At 40.6% G+C, this 17,500-nt stretch overlaps 1 protein-coding gene and 2 long non-coding RNA genes across 3 annotated transcripts in view; 1 reads left to right on the top strand and 2 right to left on the bottom strand.

Annotated features, from left to right (window-relative positions):
• LOC138021199 (neuropeptide FF receptor 1-like) overlaps positions 1 to 5,701 on the top strand; it is a 32,145-nt gene extending 26,444 nt beyond the window's left edge. Inside the window, exon 5 of the mRNA XM_068868083.1 lies at positions 4,876 to 5,701. Coding sequence (XP_068724184.1) covers positions 4,876 to 5,259 — 384 coding nt within the window. The 3' untranslated portion in view covers positions 5,260 to 5,701. The remainder of the gene's footprint in view (positions 1 to 4,875) is intronic.
• The window catches only part of LOC138021269 (uncharacterized), a 102,987-nt gene that overhangs the window by 28,483 nt on the left and 57,004 nt on the right, over positions 1 to 17,500 (bottom strand). The window lies entirely within an intron of this gene.
• Positions 1 to 17,500, bottom strand: part of LOC138021329 (uncharacterized) — a 31,798-nt gene that overhangs the window by 8,453 nt on the left and 5,845 nt on the right. The window lies entirely within an intron of this gene.

The raw sequence follows: 17,500 nt of genomic DNA, 5'->3' as shown, positions 1-17,500 counted from the left end.
CGCAACTTGTAGAGAAGGAGTCAGTTCGAGATGGGTTAAGATCCTCAGAGCCATTTTGTTAACCTCTATTGCCTCTGATAAAGAGTGCCTCGGGTACAAGCTAAAGGCAAGCTGTTTTCCCATGTTATCGCCAAGGCCTTTCGTGAAAATCCTCTTGAGAACTCCTTTCCAAATTTAAGCCGGGAAAAGTAGAAGTAAGTGTTCACCAGACATCCTGTATTTGGACTTTGCCAAAGCGTTTGACTCTGTCGACCACGCCATCCTCCCTCAGAAGCTTGACAGATATGGAGTAGTTAGACATCTACTTGATTGGTTCAAGAACTATCTGCAGCATAGGCAGCAACGAGTTGTTGTAGATGGATTCACCTCCAGTTTGGCCCCTGTAACCTCCGGAATGCCCAAAGGAAATCTGCTTGGCCCATTACTCTTCATTATCTTTATCAACGACCTGCCAAGTGCCCTGCCTGATGGTTCTCTGTCAGCCCTTTACGCAGATGACACCAAGCTGTATGGAAGTATCTGGATGCAGATAAATTGCAGCAAGCATTAACAAGCCTAGATTCCTGGAGTCATTGCAATAATATTAATTTCAACGCATCAAAGTGCAAGGTCTTAACAGTGACGCGGAAGAAAAATCCAGTGCGCTATGACTACCACCTTGGCCACGTTGACTTAATGCGTGAACGAGGAGAAAGATCTCGGTGTCCTGATAATAAGTAATTAACGTGGGAAACTCAAGTTCCCATGGTCTCCGCTAAAGCGAATAAGCTACTCGGTCTTCTTCGTCGCACTTATCCCATGCTGACCTACGTCAACTGAAGTGTGGTCTCCCAGCCACTCAACTCTAAAGCAGAAAGCTGAAAGCGTCCATATATTGAAGAGCTACACGCTGGATTGTACAGATCAAGCAAGGTGAACCGTCCTACAAAGAAACACTGATTCATCTGAATTTGCTGCCGCTTACCTCTGACCGCGAGGTCAAGGATGTTGTATTTCTTTATAAGGCTTTGTATCGCTATATTGACATTGATATTAGCTTTATTAAGTTAGTCACGGCCATACTGGACGATCTCAATCAAGTGATATAAAGTACTTGGAGACGCCTTTCTGTATAACAGCCACCTATCAGTCCTCTTTCTTTAATCGCAATATTAAATTATGGAACCTTATATGTAAATTAATTCAGCCCTGCGACTTTCTAAACATAAAGGCTTTTGAGAACAGTATAAGTAATTTGTACAAAGATGAATTAGCTAATGTATTTGACCCCAACAAACCACGCTCATAGGGTATTGCACGTAATTGTGGATACCAGAATAGTTTAATATGCATTTCTTAAGATTTTTACCGATTTAGCTGGGAGGTGCCTTGAATGGGACTCCAGGTCCCGTTTGCACCTTACCTTGAGGTCTTTTTTCTTTCCTTCGGATCTAATAATTTAACCACATTTGGCGTTAATACAATTGCTGGTAGGAGACGACCTGTTGCACTCATCCAGACCCCGGCGTAAATCACGTGATCCAATGAAATCTGTATAGAGACCCAAGAGTCGCTTTCAAGAGCAACTATTGTAGATCTGCTTGCAAGTGAGAAAAGTCCCGGAGAATACACAGCAGAAACTTCAAGTGATCCTCTTCGCATTACTATCCTTCGAGGACGCCCAGCGAATCCTGCCGTTTCCCCAACTAATGCAACGCCCTTTCAGTTAATCCATATTATAGGGGGAAAAAAAAAGGGGGCTGGAAGGACTTGAAGGCTGGTGCTGATGAACACAAACGGAATCACGTGGATGAAAGACTCTTCCTCCAACACTGCAAACAAATATTTGACAATAAGCATTATCATGTATTCCTTAATTGCATACAAGGCAGAAATCCCGTTGCCAAAAAAGTTCACCTTTGTCGCAACTACACATGCACCCGGTGCAGAGGGGGTGTAGGAGAAGATTGCAATACTTGTCAATACCACCACGCAGTGCAGTCGATCCAAGTTCGGGATTTGGGGGCTCTTTTTGAAAGTAGAGGAGACAGTCAGTGAAGCTATGGTCCTCGCAGTTATGAACGCAAGTTGCGTAGAGAAGCCAGCGAAATTCAGGACTAGTGACCTTAAGATAACGTTTGGACGCTCCTTAGCAACTGTGGTATGAAGCCACTGACGTTAGGAGCTGGTCATTTGTGGGTTCTAATGTTTCCATGATGAATGAATCAACGATGAAATGATATATGAATTGAGTCATATATTGAACTGCGGATATGCCAGCAGGCTTCACTACGCAATTGCTAAAGTTGCGTTTATAACTGCGAGGATCATTACTTCACTTGATATGACTCATCCAATATCGTAGTTTTCCGTGAAATTGCCACCCTCTTTGGTTGTAATGGCACGTGCAATCTGCGAGGGAGTGCGGGGCAAATTTACCAAGGTGGGTAGATTTGGAGGAAGTCATCCCGACTCCCTACCCCCTCGGTAAACTTTGCGCTTTCCAAGAATTCCCTCATCACTGATGGCAGCAATTTGACAGAAGCGTAAGAGCTCGAAAGAAACAGAAAAATAAAGGACTGAACAGTCTTGAGACAGTGTGATGACGTCACAAAAACTGAAACAAAAGAACTCGAAACAAAGTTTTATACAATTTTAAAATATTCGGTGCTCCTCTGTACTTCAAAAACACCCAGGATTTCAAATGCTGATTGAGGCAAACAAATGTTGTATGCATATTCTCTTTATTGCGGAAGATCTTTCACTACAACGTTGATAGTTGATTTTTTTCATGACATCTTTCCACCTTTTGCAATTTGTCACCTAGTGAGTTTTTCTCTTTATTTTTTTGGGCCATATGGTGGGCCATGGCTTACCCCAGGTTTTGTTTACACCCTATATAGATAATCTGAGAATATTGGAGTAAGTCAGCTATTCCTAATGATTACCTCCAACAGAAAAAGCGCTTAGTGGGTCGCAATAACAATACACATCCCTGGTATGAGAACCAAATATTTTAAAGACTACCTTACTGAATTCAATTTATTTCGCGCTGTTTACAATGTAAGTTCACAGATGTAAATGAAAGCAATAACAGATTCTCTTCATTACTTAATTGAATAAAATACAAACAGAGCTAATTCTACATTCAATGTGTGTGGTAACCAAAGTAGCAACTAGCAACTGCTTTCGAGTTGGCCACCAAACACCAACACTATAGAAACCAACGTTAACAGAAGTGCAATTTATAGTCAGGTCTGTTAAAAGACATACAAGATCCATGCCCTTCAATTACAGCATCACGATAAATACGACCATAATAGCTCTCATTAAATTGAGGTTTGTACGTTCTGTCAACCGCATGTAACATAATTGGCAATTCAGTCAGCATTAAAAAAAGAATTGCCCCACTGACTGATACAAACTTGAAAACAGCTGACGTTCATCGTTCATTATCTTTACCAGGTGATAGCTGATTCCCTTTTCGGGATTGTAAGTCAAGGAACATAAACTCATTGCAACACATTTGATGCGAGTGCCTTGCCCCAGCAATGTTCAAACGAGCTCTGCAAATGTTTCCAATATTGTTGCGCAACTCTTCGGAGGTCACGGCTCAAAAATTTTATCAGTCTCAAACTTCGTTCAACAACGCCCAGAAACAGGCAAAAACATGCAACAGGGTGTACAAAACAACAATGTTGCACCCGTTTGAACGCGGTTTTACATTTGTCGTTCTTGTTGGGCCCACCTTAGCCCTTGTGTTTTTTTTTTTTAAGGTAGCTTTCAACATTTTTTTCTTTTGCCAAATTTTGTAATTTTATCTGAATTTGCAGTTTTCAGATTTCGGTCTGCAATTTTTTTGTATTTTTTGCAATGTTTTTAAAATTTGCATTTTTTTTTTGAAATCTGTCGTTTTTGTTCACCCTGCATTGATCGTCTTCTGCTTCCAGTGTGTATCGAAAATTTGTCTCATTTTTATCAAATGTCTTTAATAGACCATTTTAACGTTCTGTGCACGGTTACCAGGCTTTTGAAAAAAGCAAGGCTGGAGTTGACCTTGCTTTGATCCAAACCTCACTGCCGAGAGTTTCGTATGTAAAAAATGAGAAAAGCAGTGAGGTTTGTATCAAAGCAAGGTAAACTCCAGCCTCGCTTTTATTCAAAGGCCTGGCAACTGAGCACAGAAATGTAAAATGGTCTATTTGCAGATTTTGTTAAATTTGACATATCTCTCTACTTTATTGCTCAAAGGTTGAACAGTTTTGTGAATAAATTTGTAATTTTTGTAGCTGCGTTCGTTTATGGACGTACCTCGTTTAACGCGATTACGTGTATAATCGTAACTATAAGAAAATTCTGGAATCTGATTGGTTCTAAGGTGCCCCAATGTGCTGCCTAATCATTTATGCCTCTTCCTGCCTTAACAACTGGGCCCCCAATTTTGTGCTGCACTGCATGAGCCCTGTTTACTGGGCAACAAAACAACAATGCAAATGGCCTAATATGGATGTCGACAAACTGTGGTCCATAGCCGTAATTTTTGAATAATAAAATCCATCATTTAATTCTACAATTAATTTGCCCAGTAAAATAAAGGTGCGGCTCATGAAAAACGCATACAGGAACAAATGGAAGTATAAGCCGCAGAGGATGAGACAAGGGGAGGAGGCGGCGGTTGAAAGAAACCTTTTCACCGCAATCAATCGAAGCGAGTGTCGAGCAAATGGACTTTTAGGTCACATGACCTACGCACGACCTCAGAGGGGATGCCGTAGTTACCATTCTTTCCTCCCCATTACCCAGTACCACTTGGCCATAAAAATACAGGGCATAAAAGAGAGGACATGTTATTTTCTAACATAACATTTCATTTTCGTCCTTTTTTGTTTTGGACAGGGTGTGTTGAAAGTAAGAAAGAGGGTCACCTTGATGGTTTTGATCTGTACCGCCATGTTTGAGATCTCTTGGATCACAGACATAATATTGCACCTCACTGTGAAGAAAACAATCAGTGATGGGATTTTCATTGCTCACACTTTGATGATGTTTAATTCAGCTGTCAATCCTTTGGTATATGCTCTGTTCAGCCAGAGATTCCGACAGAAGATGAAAGAAATGTTATACCGCAGTTCATCTTTATCTAGAGAGCGTATAGGTCTTGCCAAAACAGCATTATCTACGAGGGTCCTCAATCAACTTCCGACTTCCGCTCCAGTCGAAAGCCTTCCTGCTTCTGAAAAAAACCTGGGTGAAGTCCTTCGTTCGTCAGAAATCTCCTGAGCTTAAGAAAGTAGCCTGATTTGTGCTGTGGGCCTAGACAAAATCAACTCAGTGGCTACTTTTTAAATTAAAATAGTCTGGCTCAAAACATTTATCTACTCAGTTATTCTATCAGTTATGAAAATGGCTAGTTTTCAATCAAAGTTCCATGTAGATAGATCATTTTGCAACCAATTTTCATATAAGAATAGGTAATCAGATGATTTTGAGTGCAATAGAGCGCTTTCACTCAAGTGACTAGCAGCCATATTGGCTTTCTGAAAGTAATTGAATCAAAATCGGAGGATTAGTTTGGTACAAAATCATGGCCGCCATTTCTTTCAGATTGAAACACTAACATACCCGCGGTGATGTCATGTGAAGGCGCTTTATATGGAATAAATTAGCACGAATAAGTTTTCACTTAAAGCTGAAAGACCTGAAATTGCGATAGCCTTGTTTAAAGATAATAATAATAATAATAATAATAATGTTACTACTACTACTACTACTACTACTACTACTACTACTACTACTACTACTACTACTACTACTGCTGCTGCTGCTGCTGATGATAATAATAATAATAATCATACTACAACTACTACTACTACTACTACTACTACTACTACTACTACTACAACTACTAATAATAATAATAATAATAATTATAATAATGTTCCGTGAAGCACTTTAGAATAAATATAAGCGATATAACAATAGAACGACGTTTCGGTGACTGCATGTCATCATTATAGAGTTCGAAGTACATGATAGACTGAATTGATATATAGTAGTAGTAGTAGTAGTAGTAGTAGTAGTAGTAGTAGTAGTAGTAGTAGTAGTAGTAGTAGTAGTAGTAGTAGTAGTAGTAGTAGTAGTAGTAGTAGTAGTAGTAGTAGTAGTAGTAGTAGTAGTATGAAAATATGTAAGAAATTGAAAAGGGTATTAAAATGTTCAGTTGTTATGTAAAAATTTTCGCGCGAATTGAATCCGATTGCGTGTAATTAAGTGTGTTAAGTTTTGGTTTTATGTCGGTTACCGATGAACAGCATCTCGTAGATTAGACAGTCAAACTTTGTGCGGAATTTCTTTAGAACTGTAAATATGGTCTTGTAGATTAGTTGGTTGCAGTCTGTGTTCTTCTTTCAAGTGTTTACCTATAGAAGAATGTTCATGTTCGGCGATGCGTTGAAAGAGGTGTCGGGATGTGTATCTGACATAATCTTTCTCACACTGATTACATGAAAATTTGTAGACAACGCAATGTTGGTTAATTAGGGGAGGTTTGGCCTCCACACCTTTGATGTCGTCAATGATTTTCTTGCTGAGTTCGCTGAGATCTTTTCGTAAAGCGTCGGCCGACCTCTGATCTTTGAACGGCAAGACAATTCTAATGGGCTGATCTAGTGGGATTTGGTGCTGTGGTTCGGTTTGATCTTGTGAACGGATGAAACTGTTGATGGTCGATTCGATAAGCCGCGGATGATACTTCAATTTTAGGAACATTGACCTCAAGTTGTTACATTCATCAGCAAAAAGATCTGGAGAAGATGAAAGACTAGTGCGCGAATTTGCATTGTTTTCAAGAGTGAGTGTTTATACTTATTGTCAACGTGACTTTGATAGTGCAGTAAGAGGCCTTTGTTGGTTGTTTTTCTGTGGACGCGTGTTGCTAGTTGATTTCCTTTCATTTCAATTTCCATTCCAACGAAGGGTACACTGCAGGATCTTGCCAAAGTTGTGTTGGCAGTTTACGGTTCTGAGGACAGCGTCTTTCCAAAGGGGGTGGCAAACATAACATGTCCGGCACTTCAACTTAGTCCCTCGTTCTATTCCAGGCCACTATAGCGCACCATTTGTTTGTCTTTTACTATACATTCATGTCTTTAATGCCCAAGTGCCAGCACCCTTTTAGAACCGCGCCCAACTGGAGAGTACCTGCTGGTTATAGTTGACTATTTCAGTCGATTCTTTGAAGTAGCCGTAACCAAATCAGCAAAGTTATCAAGTATATAGAAGAGATGTTTGTTACACACGGCTTACCTCTGTCTATAAAAAAAAATGACAATGGTCCCAATTTGTGTCAGACGAATTTGAAGACAACAACATTGAACATGGTAAGTCAACTCCATGCAGGCACAAGGTAGACAGAATAAGTTTTTTAAGTGCCATACACATTATGCACAATGAAGGACGTGACTGGGGAAAACAAATGCCAACATTCTCTCTTCCTTTCAAAAGAATTCCACTCACAACTGCAGGGGAAAGTCAGATTGCGAGATTACAAGCAATTGTGGTAAAAAATGCCGTTGTTTTCTGCTAACAGTTTTTGATAAATGCTAGATTACTTTTGGTATGAGTTATTGTTTCGGGAAAAAATGGAATCATGGTACATAAATAAAGCAGAAAACGTGCAACCAGTTGAATCTGTGTTTAACTTTGTTCGTTAAATCCGTTTTATTTTCCATTCAAGGAACGCTGCACTTGTTGCCTCGACGAAGCGTTGCCTCGATGGAAGAGACTGAGGCCTTAACATTGATGATGATTATAATTTACTTAAAAAACAAACAAACAAACGAACAAACAAAGACAAAAAAAAGCTTTCATAATTTTTTTTGTCATTTTGCTGAATTTTTGAAAAGGAATTGTTGACGCTTTTTACGTTTTTGGGTGAATATTAAACTCATTTTATCGTGCACCGATGTTGAACTTTTAGAATCTTGGAGTGAAGAAAACTCACTTCATCGTCTAATCTCTGTTGTTCGAATAAACAAATAATTTCGTGGTTGTTTCGCTCGTACGATTTTTATTCACTCGCTTTGAAAAATCGCAAAGCCGTGAACAAAAAATCGTAGGCTGTAGTAGCCAAAACGCGGGGCCGGGGTCGGTGTGTCCTTTTTTTTTTTTTTTTTCAATTTTTTTTGTTTTTGTTTCAATTTTTTGTCATTCTCCTGTCATGTTATTTTCGAATGATCAAGATCTCTTCTTCATTCATAGTGGAAATCATTGGTAAAAAAAAGACGAACCAAAAAAATCTGTGCCCTATAATCACCTTTTCACAACTGGGAGCATCTTCCTGGTCAAATATGATCACGTGGTCAATAATGACTTGACTTTCCCAAATAATCCCCCATCCCCTCTAGAGCTTTACCCGCCAACGTTGTCACGTGATCCACCGGGAAGACTATCACTCAAAAATGAATGGGGAAGTTCAAGTCGTTAGCAGTTTTTTTTCAATGTTTAGAAGATTCACTTGTTTAGTTTAACGTAAATATCAAAGACGTTAAATTTGCATATCTTTGCAGATGTTATTTTGATATCAGACACGTCAAATCATAGTGAGTAAAGTTCCATTACCACATTGAACTGAATCGAAGCCAGGATCATGTCCGGGGAGCACGATCAGCTGCATCTGCTCGAATGGTACATCGAAAGAACCACCGTCCTTGTTCCAATTGCATTTCTTTTGCAGACAGCGATTCAATGTTTGGGAGACCGGATGTAGGGGGCATGAATATCGTGTTTATTACAAGTTATTTTATTCGTGATTATATTTTAAAATTGAAAGTGTAATTTGTGTTACTATGATTGAAAAGTCACTTCTTTTTCTTTCTTCAGATTTTGAAAGCGTGTTTGCATAACACCGGACCGGCAAAATTTTGAACTTTGGTTTTAACAGAAAGGCCGTTTACTTTAATTGATTATAAGTTTTGGACTTTACAGTCCGCCATAACCCACCTTCAAAAGTGACCGATTGTACTTCGGAGGGTTGGATCCAGGAAAGAATGATGTTATTTCCTCACGAGCTTTAAATTCCAGCCTATGACATATGCAAGAGACGAGTTTAAGAGTCTGAAAGCCCGAATTTTCCGGGCTGCATATTATTTCAGCGGCGTACACACGCATTGCATTCTTAAACTGTCTTTGACGTCATATTCTCCTCTACCCAGCTCTCCCATGATCCTGAAGTTAGTAATGCCTGACCATAATATTACTAGGAAAATTACAGTGTCTTTTGTTTTTTTTACCTGTTACCTATCCTCCGCGTGCCAGGTGGCACATAGGGCCTCCACAGAAGCTTTCCATGTCTGTCTGTCTACCGCAACGCCCCGCACCTCTTCCCACGAACCCCATCCTCCTTCTTTCATCTCCCTCTCAACGGTCCTTCTCCACGTTGTGTTTGGTCCCCCCAATTTAACGCCGTCCTTGTATCACTCGCTCTGTCCTCCCTTAGAATGTGGCCAATGAACTTCCATCTTCTTCTCTTTACTTCCTGACTCACTGGTGACATTTCCGCTCTGGCTAGTAACTCTTTGGTGGTGATGTGATCTTGCCAACGTATGTTGTGAACCTTCCGGAGGCATTTGTTTTGAAACACGTTGAGAACGTGTTCATCGCTCTTGGTCATTTTCCAGGTCTCACATCCATACATCAATACAGGCAAGACGAGGGTCTTGTACAGTTTCATCTTCGTTCTCTTTGAGATGCTCTTGGAGTTCCAGATCTTAATTAGCCTAATATATGTCCCTCTTGCCTTTGAAAGTCTGTTGTTCTGTAAGTCCTCCATCCCACCTCCTTTTTTATTGACTTTGGCGCCAAGATAGGTAAACTCCTCTCCTTCCTTGATGTTTTTACCCACAATGCTGATAGGTACTTGATTCTTCGCATTGATTCGTATGACGTTGGTCATTTTTTTTTTAATCAAGGCTTAAGACTTGTGTCAGCTAGTGTTTAGTTAACATAGTTTTGAAATCCAAAGAAAAAGAAGAATTTGGTTATTTTTTGGTCAAAGTAGCAACTTAAGAAATTGGCCGTATTTATGCTAGAGGACGTCTAAGACGTCTCAGACGTCTTACATCTTAAGCGTCCCGTAATTATATTAGTTGCACTTACGGTCAGACGTTTAATGCGTCTGGACGTCTTAGATGTCCTCTAGCATAAATACGGCCATCTTTTGAAACAATATTTTCATGTTCGCTCCTGTTCTGTTTGTCTTTATTCTTACTCGCGATTTTCATCGGGACCTTTCATGTAAGGCTGCCTTACGTGAGGTGAGCATGCATATTCTTTTCTATTTATGTGTATGTAGCTGAGAGACTTACCAGTGGTTTCAAAAAAGGCTAAAAATTAGCCAATATCCAAAATTTTGCATAAGCATTGTTTTTATTTTCGCTTTGAGTGTTTATGGACCAAGACGAAGTCGCAAAAAAGAACGTGTCTATCATCCGGCCATCATCTTGACGGAACAAGTACAGTGAGCGCCCTGCGGCAGCACACGCATTTTCGGCTCTCGAGTTTTTTTGCTGAATTCAACTTCTAACGGGCGCTTATTGTCCACGACACCACCGGAAGGCTTTTCTTAAGTGTCATCGTCTTGAAATGGCACTAAATTATGGAAGGGCGACTTTATTAATTTTTCTATCCTTTCGACCATGTCCGTCTCGCAACCATTGAGCCCTGCAGTTCGGACAAACCTGGTTCGGGCTGGCATTACCCGAGTGAAACCAACTCGCCGAGGAAGTCGGGCGGGGCGTTTGAAAAGGAGAGCCTATAGCTACACTCGTATCAAATTCAAGGCAACCATCAGTTCAAATGGGTTATTCTGGGTTTTTGGAGCAAAATTGTGAACAAAGTGACTGGTAATTTGCATTCTGAAGTCAGCGAATTAAATATTCACTCCGACACCTCTCGCCGAACTGCCAACTTCATTGTTGTTGAGCGTAGTCCATTGTTGCCAACACAAAAAGACCGTTCACCAATGCTAACTCTTTGCCATGCTAATGTGCGATCTGTGAAGTCCAAAACTGCTTGTTTACGGGAATACATCAGCTCCACTGATCAGCTCACTGAAACGTGGTTAACAGAGAAGGATACTGCAGCAAAACTTGAGATTTATTCCCCGGAATCTCATTCATTCATTCGGCAAGATCGGAATGGGCGGCGGGGTGGTGGAACTGGACTATTGTTCAAGAAAGCCATCGATGTGAAAAAGATTGCTGCAGGGGAGGAATCGTCTTTTGAGTATTCAGAGTGGCGAGTTAGTTTTAGCTCACTAAGGGCTAAGCTAGTTGTTGTTTATCGCCCGCCGTATTCTGAAGCACACCCCATCACGCCTCGTGTGTTTTTAGAGGAGTTTGGTTCTTATCTCGAGACAATTATTCTATCCCCGGAGTCTCTTATTCTAACTGGAGACTATAATTTCCATGTGGATGTCGAAGACGACCCTGATGCAAGAGCATTTTTGGATTTACTGGCGTCAATGAGACTGAAGCAGCATTTGAATGTACCAACTCATGTGAGCGACCATACGCTTGATTTGATGACAACGCGTGAGGATGATCCAGTCATCTCTAGCGTTCCTGTGGCCGACCGATATCTCTCAGACCACGCATCTGTTTTGTGTTCTCTTAACAGCGGAAGGCCTGATTGTTTTGCAAAGATTATTCGTTACCTTGGGTAGGATGCCAGTCCATCGCAGGGTTACCCCAGCATTAAATTCGCCGGAAACTCATTTATACACCTGGGTGGAGAGAGGCACCGTGAGAGTAAAGTGTCTTGCCCAAGAACACAATGTCTTCGGCCAGGACCCGAACCCGGGCCACCTGGTCCAGAACCGAGAGCACTAACCACATAGTTAAAAGTGTAAATAAAAAAGGCTTTTTTTGCCTTTAGTTCCCCTTTAACATTGGACGAAATTTATGAAGTTTGAAAAAGTTTTAAAGTCCTTATCCGAGAAGGCTTAGACAGTCTATCCATTTATAAGGGACCCGAGTGATGTCGACAGGAAATTGAACCGGTGATCAAGAGAAAATGAGGGGACAGAGAGTGAGGCTCAGGGCGTTGGCCGGGATATGTCATGTCCACGAAAGTTATTTTTAGACGAGCGAAAGTCTTTGTTCTAGCGGAAGTCTGTCTTCCGAGACGTCCGCATGTACAAACGCCAAGTCCACTTTGTCCGCCATTACATGAAATCTTTGCTTTTCTTTCAAACATCAGACCGAGGTTGACCTGCATGCGGACGTCTCGGAAGACTTCCACCCGTCTAAAAATAACCTTGAATTCGTGGACATGACATATCCCAAGGGCTGGACCGGGAGCCTCCCTCTCTGTCCCCTCATTTTCTCTTGGTGATTTAACAACTGGGCCTCACGTGAGCGGTCATGGCCTAACAGCGGGAACATAAGGCACACGGAGAATTTGCTGTTTGTTGTGTGTATTCATTCTTTTAACTGAGATGAAAAGCAGTCGATTGTTTTTCCTCGAAAAAGGTAGTAATTTGGAACCTCCCCACGTGAATAAACGATATTCCGTTTAAAGACTTCGTAAAAGTTTTGGGGGTAATTCGAGTGATCATTTTCATTTTTTTTTAGAAACTAAAAACACGCCCTTCTTCTCTCTTCGGTGAATCAATAGACCATATTCGTATTCTCAGTATTGGACTGGAACTACATGCCTTGCAATGATGGCTAATGCGGGGGAATCTTTTCAAATGCAAATACTGTAATATATTGCCCTGCATTAGCCTTCAGTGCAAGCTAATTCCAGTCCAATACCACGAATACGAATATGGTCTATTATTATTCAACACATTGAGACAATGTCCAAATATGGTCATAGCGTGCTTAATATTCGTCGTGCGTACTCAACAGATATCCTGCGATATACGTAATTTTGTGTATCGCGGAGAAAAAAGGTAGTTTTTTCAGCTTTTTTTTTCCAATAAACGGAGAAAATTGTGCTTTGTCATCAATGTGTTGAATAATAAAACAATTATCCAACTCAATCTTGCGGAATATCGACTGATTTTAGCCAACTCGACCTACGGTCTCGTCGGCAAAGTATAAGGTCATATTCCACACGATTTCGTAGGATAATTGATAATTAACACAAATAGTTATGAAAAAGGCAGATTTTCCGCTGTTAAATAATTAGGCTTTAAGTTAAAGCTCAAGAATAATCAAATAAATCAAACAAAATGGTAAAATTAGACGAGACTTACCTGTAAGTTGAAGTTTGATTGAGATTATCACATGACCACAGGAGGCAAAGGAGACCACATGAGATAGCACAGCGCATGCGTCAGGTCATTTTTCAAAACTGCAGGGGGTGTGTCAGTTAAACCACATGCTGAGGAGTGGCATCTCTGTCCCCAGAAGGGAGGGTATAAGGGGGCCACGTGATCTCCTATGCCTCCTGTGGTCATGGGATAGAATCTCAATCAAACTTCAACCTACAGGTAAGTCTCGTTTAATTTACCATTCTATCACATGACCGGAGGCATGGAGATCCCATGAGACTTTAAAGCGCTGACAGAGGCACTGCACAAGACATAATGTGAAAGTTGGCTTAATCAGCTATTCCATAAAGTAGTTCACCCAAAGACAGGAGGAAAACTAGGGTGTACTGTCAGCTAGCACAAGATAGAGGTGCTAAGTTAAAAGTATCTCAGGTACTACAGGACAGTGTGTTCCACGAGTAACCCCTTTATGAGTACACAAACATAATGTCAACAAATAACAATAATTAGCTCCCTGGATTAAAGTTCAAGACATGCCATTTAGGCCTATTTTAAAGACAAAATAGTGTCAGACATGTTAATTTCATTCCACACTGGTTTGTGGTAAAACTTGTGGAAAGTCTGTGCTGACTCCCACCCAATGTTTCTCAGGATCACATCAAGTGGCACATCCTTTACACTGGCCTTTGAGGCGACCCCTGTTCTAGTACTTTGTGCAGTAAACTGAGTTACATCAATACCAGACAGTTTCAACACATTCTTGGTCAACCATGAGATTGTGTCGCGGGTCAATGCCTTATGAGGCTGGATGAAACTCCGAAATAATCGTGTCTCGCTCTTCCGCAATGGTGCAGTTCTTAAAATGTATTCTTTCAATGTCAACAGAGGGCAAAGTGAAGGATCGGGAGTGTAAACATAGATAGTTAGGGGATTACCCTTCTTTCCTGATTTGCTAGTGTGTTCCAACATTTAAAATTGGCAGCTGGTGGTTGCCATGCTCATGCGCTGTAGGAAAAGTAAGTGAATATCCTGGCCTCTCCGTCCCGTAGCAATCAACAATAACATGACTAATTTTAAAGTTAACTTCTTCAGGGTAAGGGCGTTGAGTGGGTGTAACTTCCTGAGGTAATCCAAAACTTTAGACACATCCCAAATAGAATTGTATTTGGGTTGGGGTTTTCTGAGTTCATAAATGCCCTTGAAGAACCGCACTACTAAGGGGTGAGATTCAACATTCTCCCCACTTTCGAGAGTAATGATGGACGAAAGAGCAGACCTTGCTGTGTTAATGGTAGAGTATATAAGTCCCTCATTCTAAAGAACCATGAGGAAGTCCAGGGCCTCATTTACATTTGGTGAACTGTAAGAGATGCACCTTTGACGACAAAATGCCAACCACTTCTCAAGGTGGACTTTATATTGTATCTTTGTGCTGTCTCGCCAGGAGGCTATGAAGATCGTGGTAATTTCTGGAGAAACATTGCCCTTTTTAAAGGATTCCCGGAGAGTGGACAAGCCATTAGTCGTAGCTTGTTGTGTAGTGGGTGTGGTTGGTGGTGATGGACATCTTGCGGTAGTCTGTTGGTTGGCTTGAGGATCCATGGCTGGTTGTAAAGTACCTGAAGGGCCTGTGAGAACCAGGGTTGTGTTGGCCATACTGGGATGATTAAAATTCCTTGGGCTTGGTCTTGAGTAATTTTCTAAATGCATCTGGGAGTTATGCTTAAGGGGGGAAAGCATAATTGTTAAATTTGCTCCAGGCAATACTGAAGGCATCTACAAATGCACACCCAGGATCAGGTTTCCAAGAGGAATAGACCTCCAACTGTTTGTTAATCCTGGAAGCAAATTAATCTATGTTTAACCCTGGGTATAGTGACAGAATGTCATTAAATACTACCCTATCAAGCATCCATTCATGCTTATCCTGAAAATGTCGGGATTTAGTATCTGCATCAACATTTAATTTGCCCGCAATTTGGGTAGCTGAGATCCACAACTTCCGCTGGATGCACCAATCCCAGACTTCTTGGGCAAGGCAATTTAATTCCAGTGATCTAGAGCCCCCCATATTATTAATATATGAAACTGCTGTGGTGTTCTCCATCTGCAACTGGATATGACCCTCAGGTGCTTGTTTGCAAAATGACTTAAGGGCAAAGAAGGCTGCTTACAAGATATTGATATGCTTAGTGCTTTCAAGGGGTGTCCAAATTGGACCCCTGGGAAGTTCGAAAATATGAGGCCAGTAACTTCTGCAACATCTGAGATTTGAGGTTTTGTTGTGGTTTGTAATCTTTTGCAGGCTTCTACTGTTTGGGGAATTTTCTCATCAGTTGGTGCAACTGTCGTGCTTCTGGAGTCTAGCTTGAACCCCAAAAAATGTGAGATTCTGAGTGGGGATGATAACAGATTTTGTGGCGTGCAGGTGAAAGCCTAGTCACTTCAACAAAAAGGCAGTGGCTTTGACTTGGTACTACATTCCACATAGCTGCCCCCTGTAAGTAGGAGTCATCGATGTATCCTAGATTTACATGGCCCTGTGTGCGTAGCCATGCATATACAGGTTTTAGTAACTTAGTAAAGATACGTGGGGCACTTGACACCCAATTGGTAAACATGTATACTTGTAAAGTGTTTCGTTGAAAATGAATTTTAAGTATTTCTGGTCCTCTTCGGTCACTGGTACCGAGTAGTAGGCATCTTTAAGGTCAATAGATGCCATAAAACATCCTGGTTTCATTAGCCGAATGGCTGATTCAAGGGTATCCATCCTAAAATGGTAGTATTGTACAAACTGGTCGAAACACACTCCTCTGAGGAGGAGACCTGGAGTAGTCCTTTTGAAAGCAATTTATCAATTTCCAATGCAACAATGTCAGATTGTGATTGATTAAATGTGCTAGATCGCACTCAAGTTTGGGAAGGGGTTACTCCTGGTTTGAACTCAATTTTTTATCCCTTTAACAAACTGCAGTATTGAGGGATCATGTGTAATTTCTCCCCATTGACGTGAATATAGACTGATTTGACCTGCTTTAAATGCATCTTGAGTAGCAAGTAATAATGGACATCATTAACAGGTTTAATCCTTAATGATGTGCATACCTTTTCCGATGAGGGTCTCGTTTGAGCTAAGCTTGTTTTGAGTCTCCCTCTTTCTTTATCCTCGATTTTAATACGGACCCCAATATAATAATATCCTTAAATTACAACGAAAATTTTGAAAAAATTAGATCGATGCTAGAATGCGGAAAATTTCGCGGACTCAAATTATTAGGGAAAATAGCAGTTTTGAAGAACCTGGTTGCATCTCAGTTAGTCTACATATTTTCAACTCTGCAAACTAATCATGAAGCGATTAAAGAAATTAACACAATTTTCTATAAGTTTCTATGGAATGATAAATGAGACAAAATCAAACGAAAGATAATGATTAATGACTATTCCGAAGGAGGACTAAAAATGATTGACAGAGCTTCTTTTAACAAATAAAGCTACATGGATCCACAAATATCTGGACCCTAAAAATCGTACTAAATGGAAGCTACTCTTTGATTCCGAACTTGAAAGAAATGGAGGCGAAACGATACTAAAAGGAAATCTTAACAAAAAAGATGTTAACAACTTAAAAATATCAGACCTTTTTCTGAAAGAAATACTTGTAATTTGGTCAGACGTTTTTTCCAGGAAACGAGAGTATCTGAAGAACATCTTTTGTCGTCACCTTTGTGGCAAAACTCTCTGATAAGAATTCAGAATAAGCCTGTGTTTTTATAAAGACTGGCTTGTTAAGGGTATTACGCAAGTTAAACATTTAATGGATGAATCCTCCAATTTCTTTTCCCTTGCTGCTTTTCAGATTAAATATAACTTGCAAGTTCGACCTCTAACCTTCCTTGGATTAATCTCAGCAGTCAATTGTCTACGGAGACAAAACACCAAAACCCAATCTAAGTATGAAACTCGCTTTTCAAAATTTCTTATGAGTCAAAACCCATCTAAATTTATCTACCAAGAAATCCATAATGAGGTTCATACCTTTTCCGATGAGGGTCGCGTTCGAGCTAAGCTTGTTTTGAGTCCCCCTCTTTCTTTCTCCTCGATTTTTGTGGGCGGCCTTTGTACAAAAAATCCTTCCTTTGCCGTTGATATGGGTGAAATCTGCGATTTCCTTAAGACCCCTGAGTATTTTGATAAAACCGGCGTCCATTCAAGCCAGAATTCACGCAGCGTGCAGTG

This window comes from Montipora capricornis, chromosome 1 (assembly GCF_036669925.1).
Source record: "Montipora capricornis isolate CH-2021 chromosome 1, ASM3666992v2, whole genome shotgun sequence".
In the NCBI taxonomy this organism is placed as follows: Eukaryota; Metazoa; Cnidaria; class Anthozoa; order Scleractinia; family Acroporidae; genus Montipora; species Montipora capricornis.
Note: the sequence above shows the minus strand (reverse complement) of the source record. Positions and strands in the feature narration are given on the sequence as shown.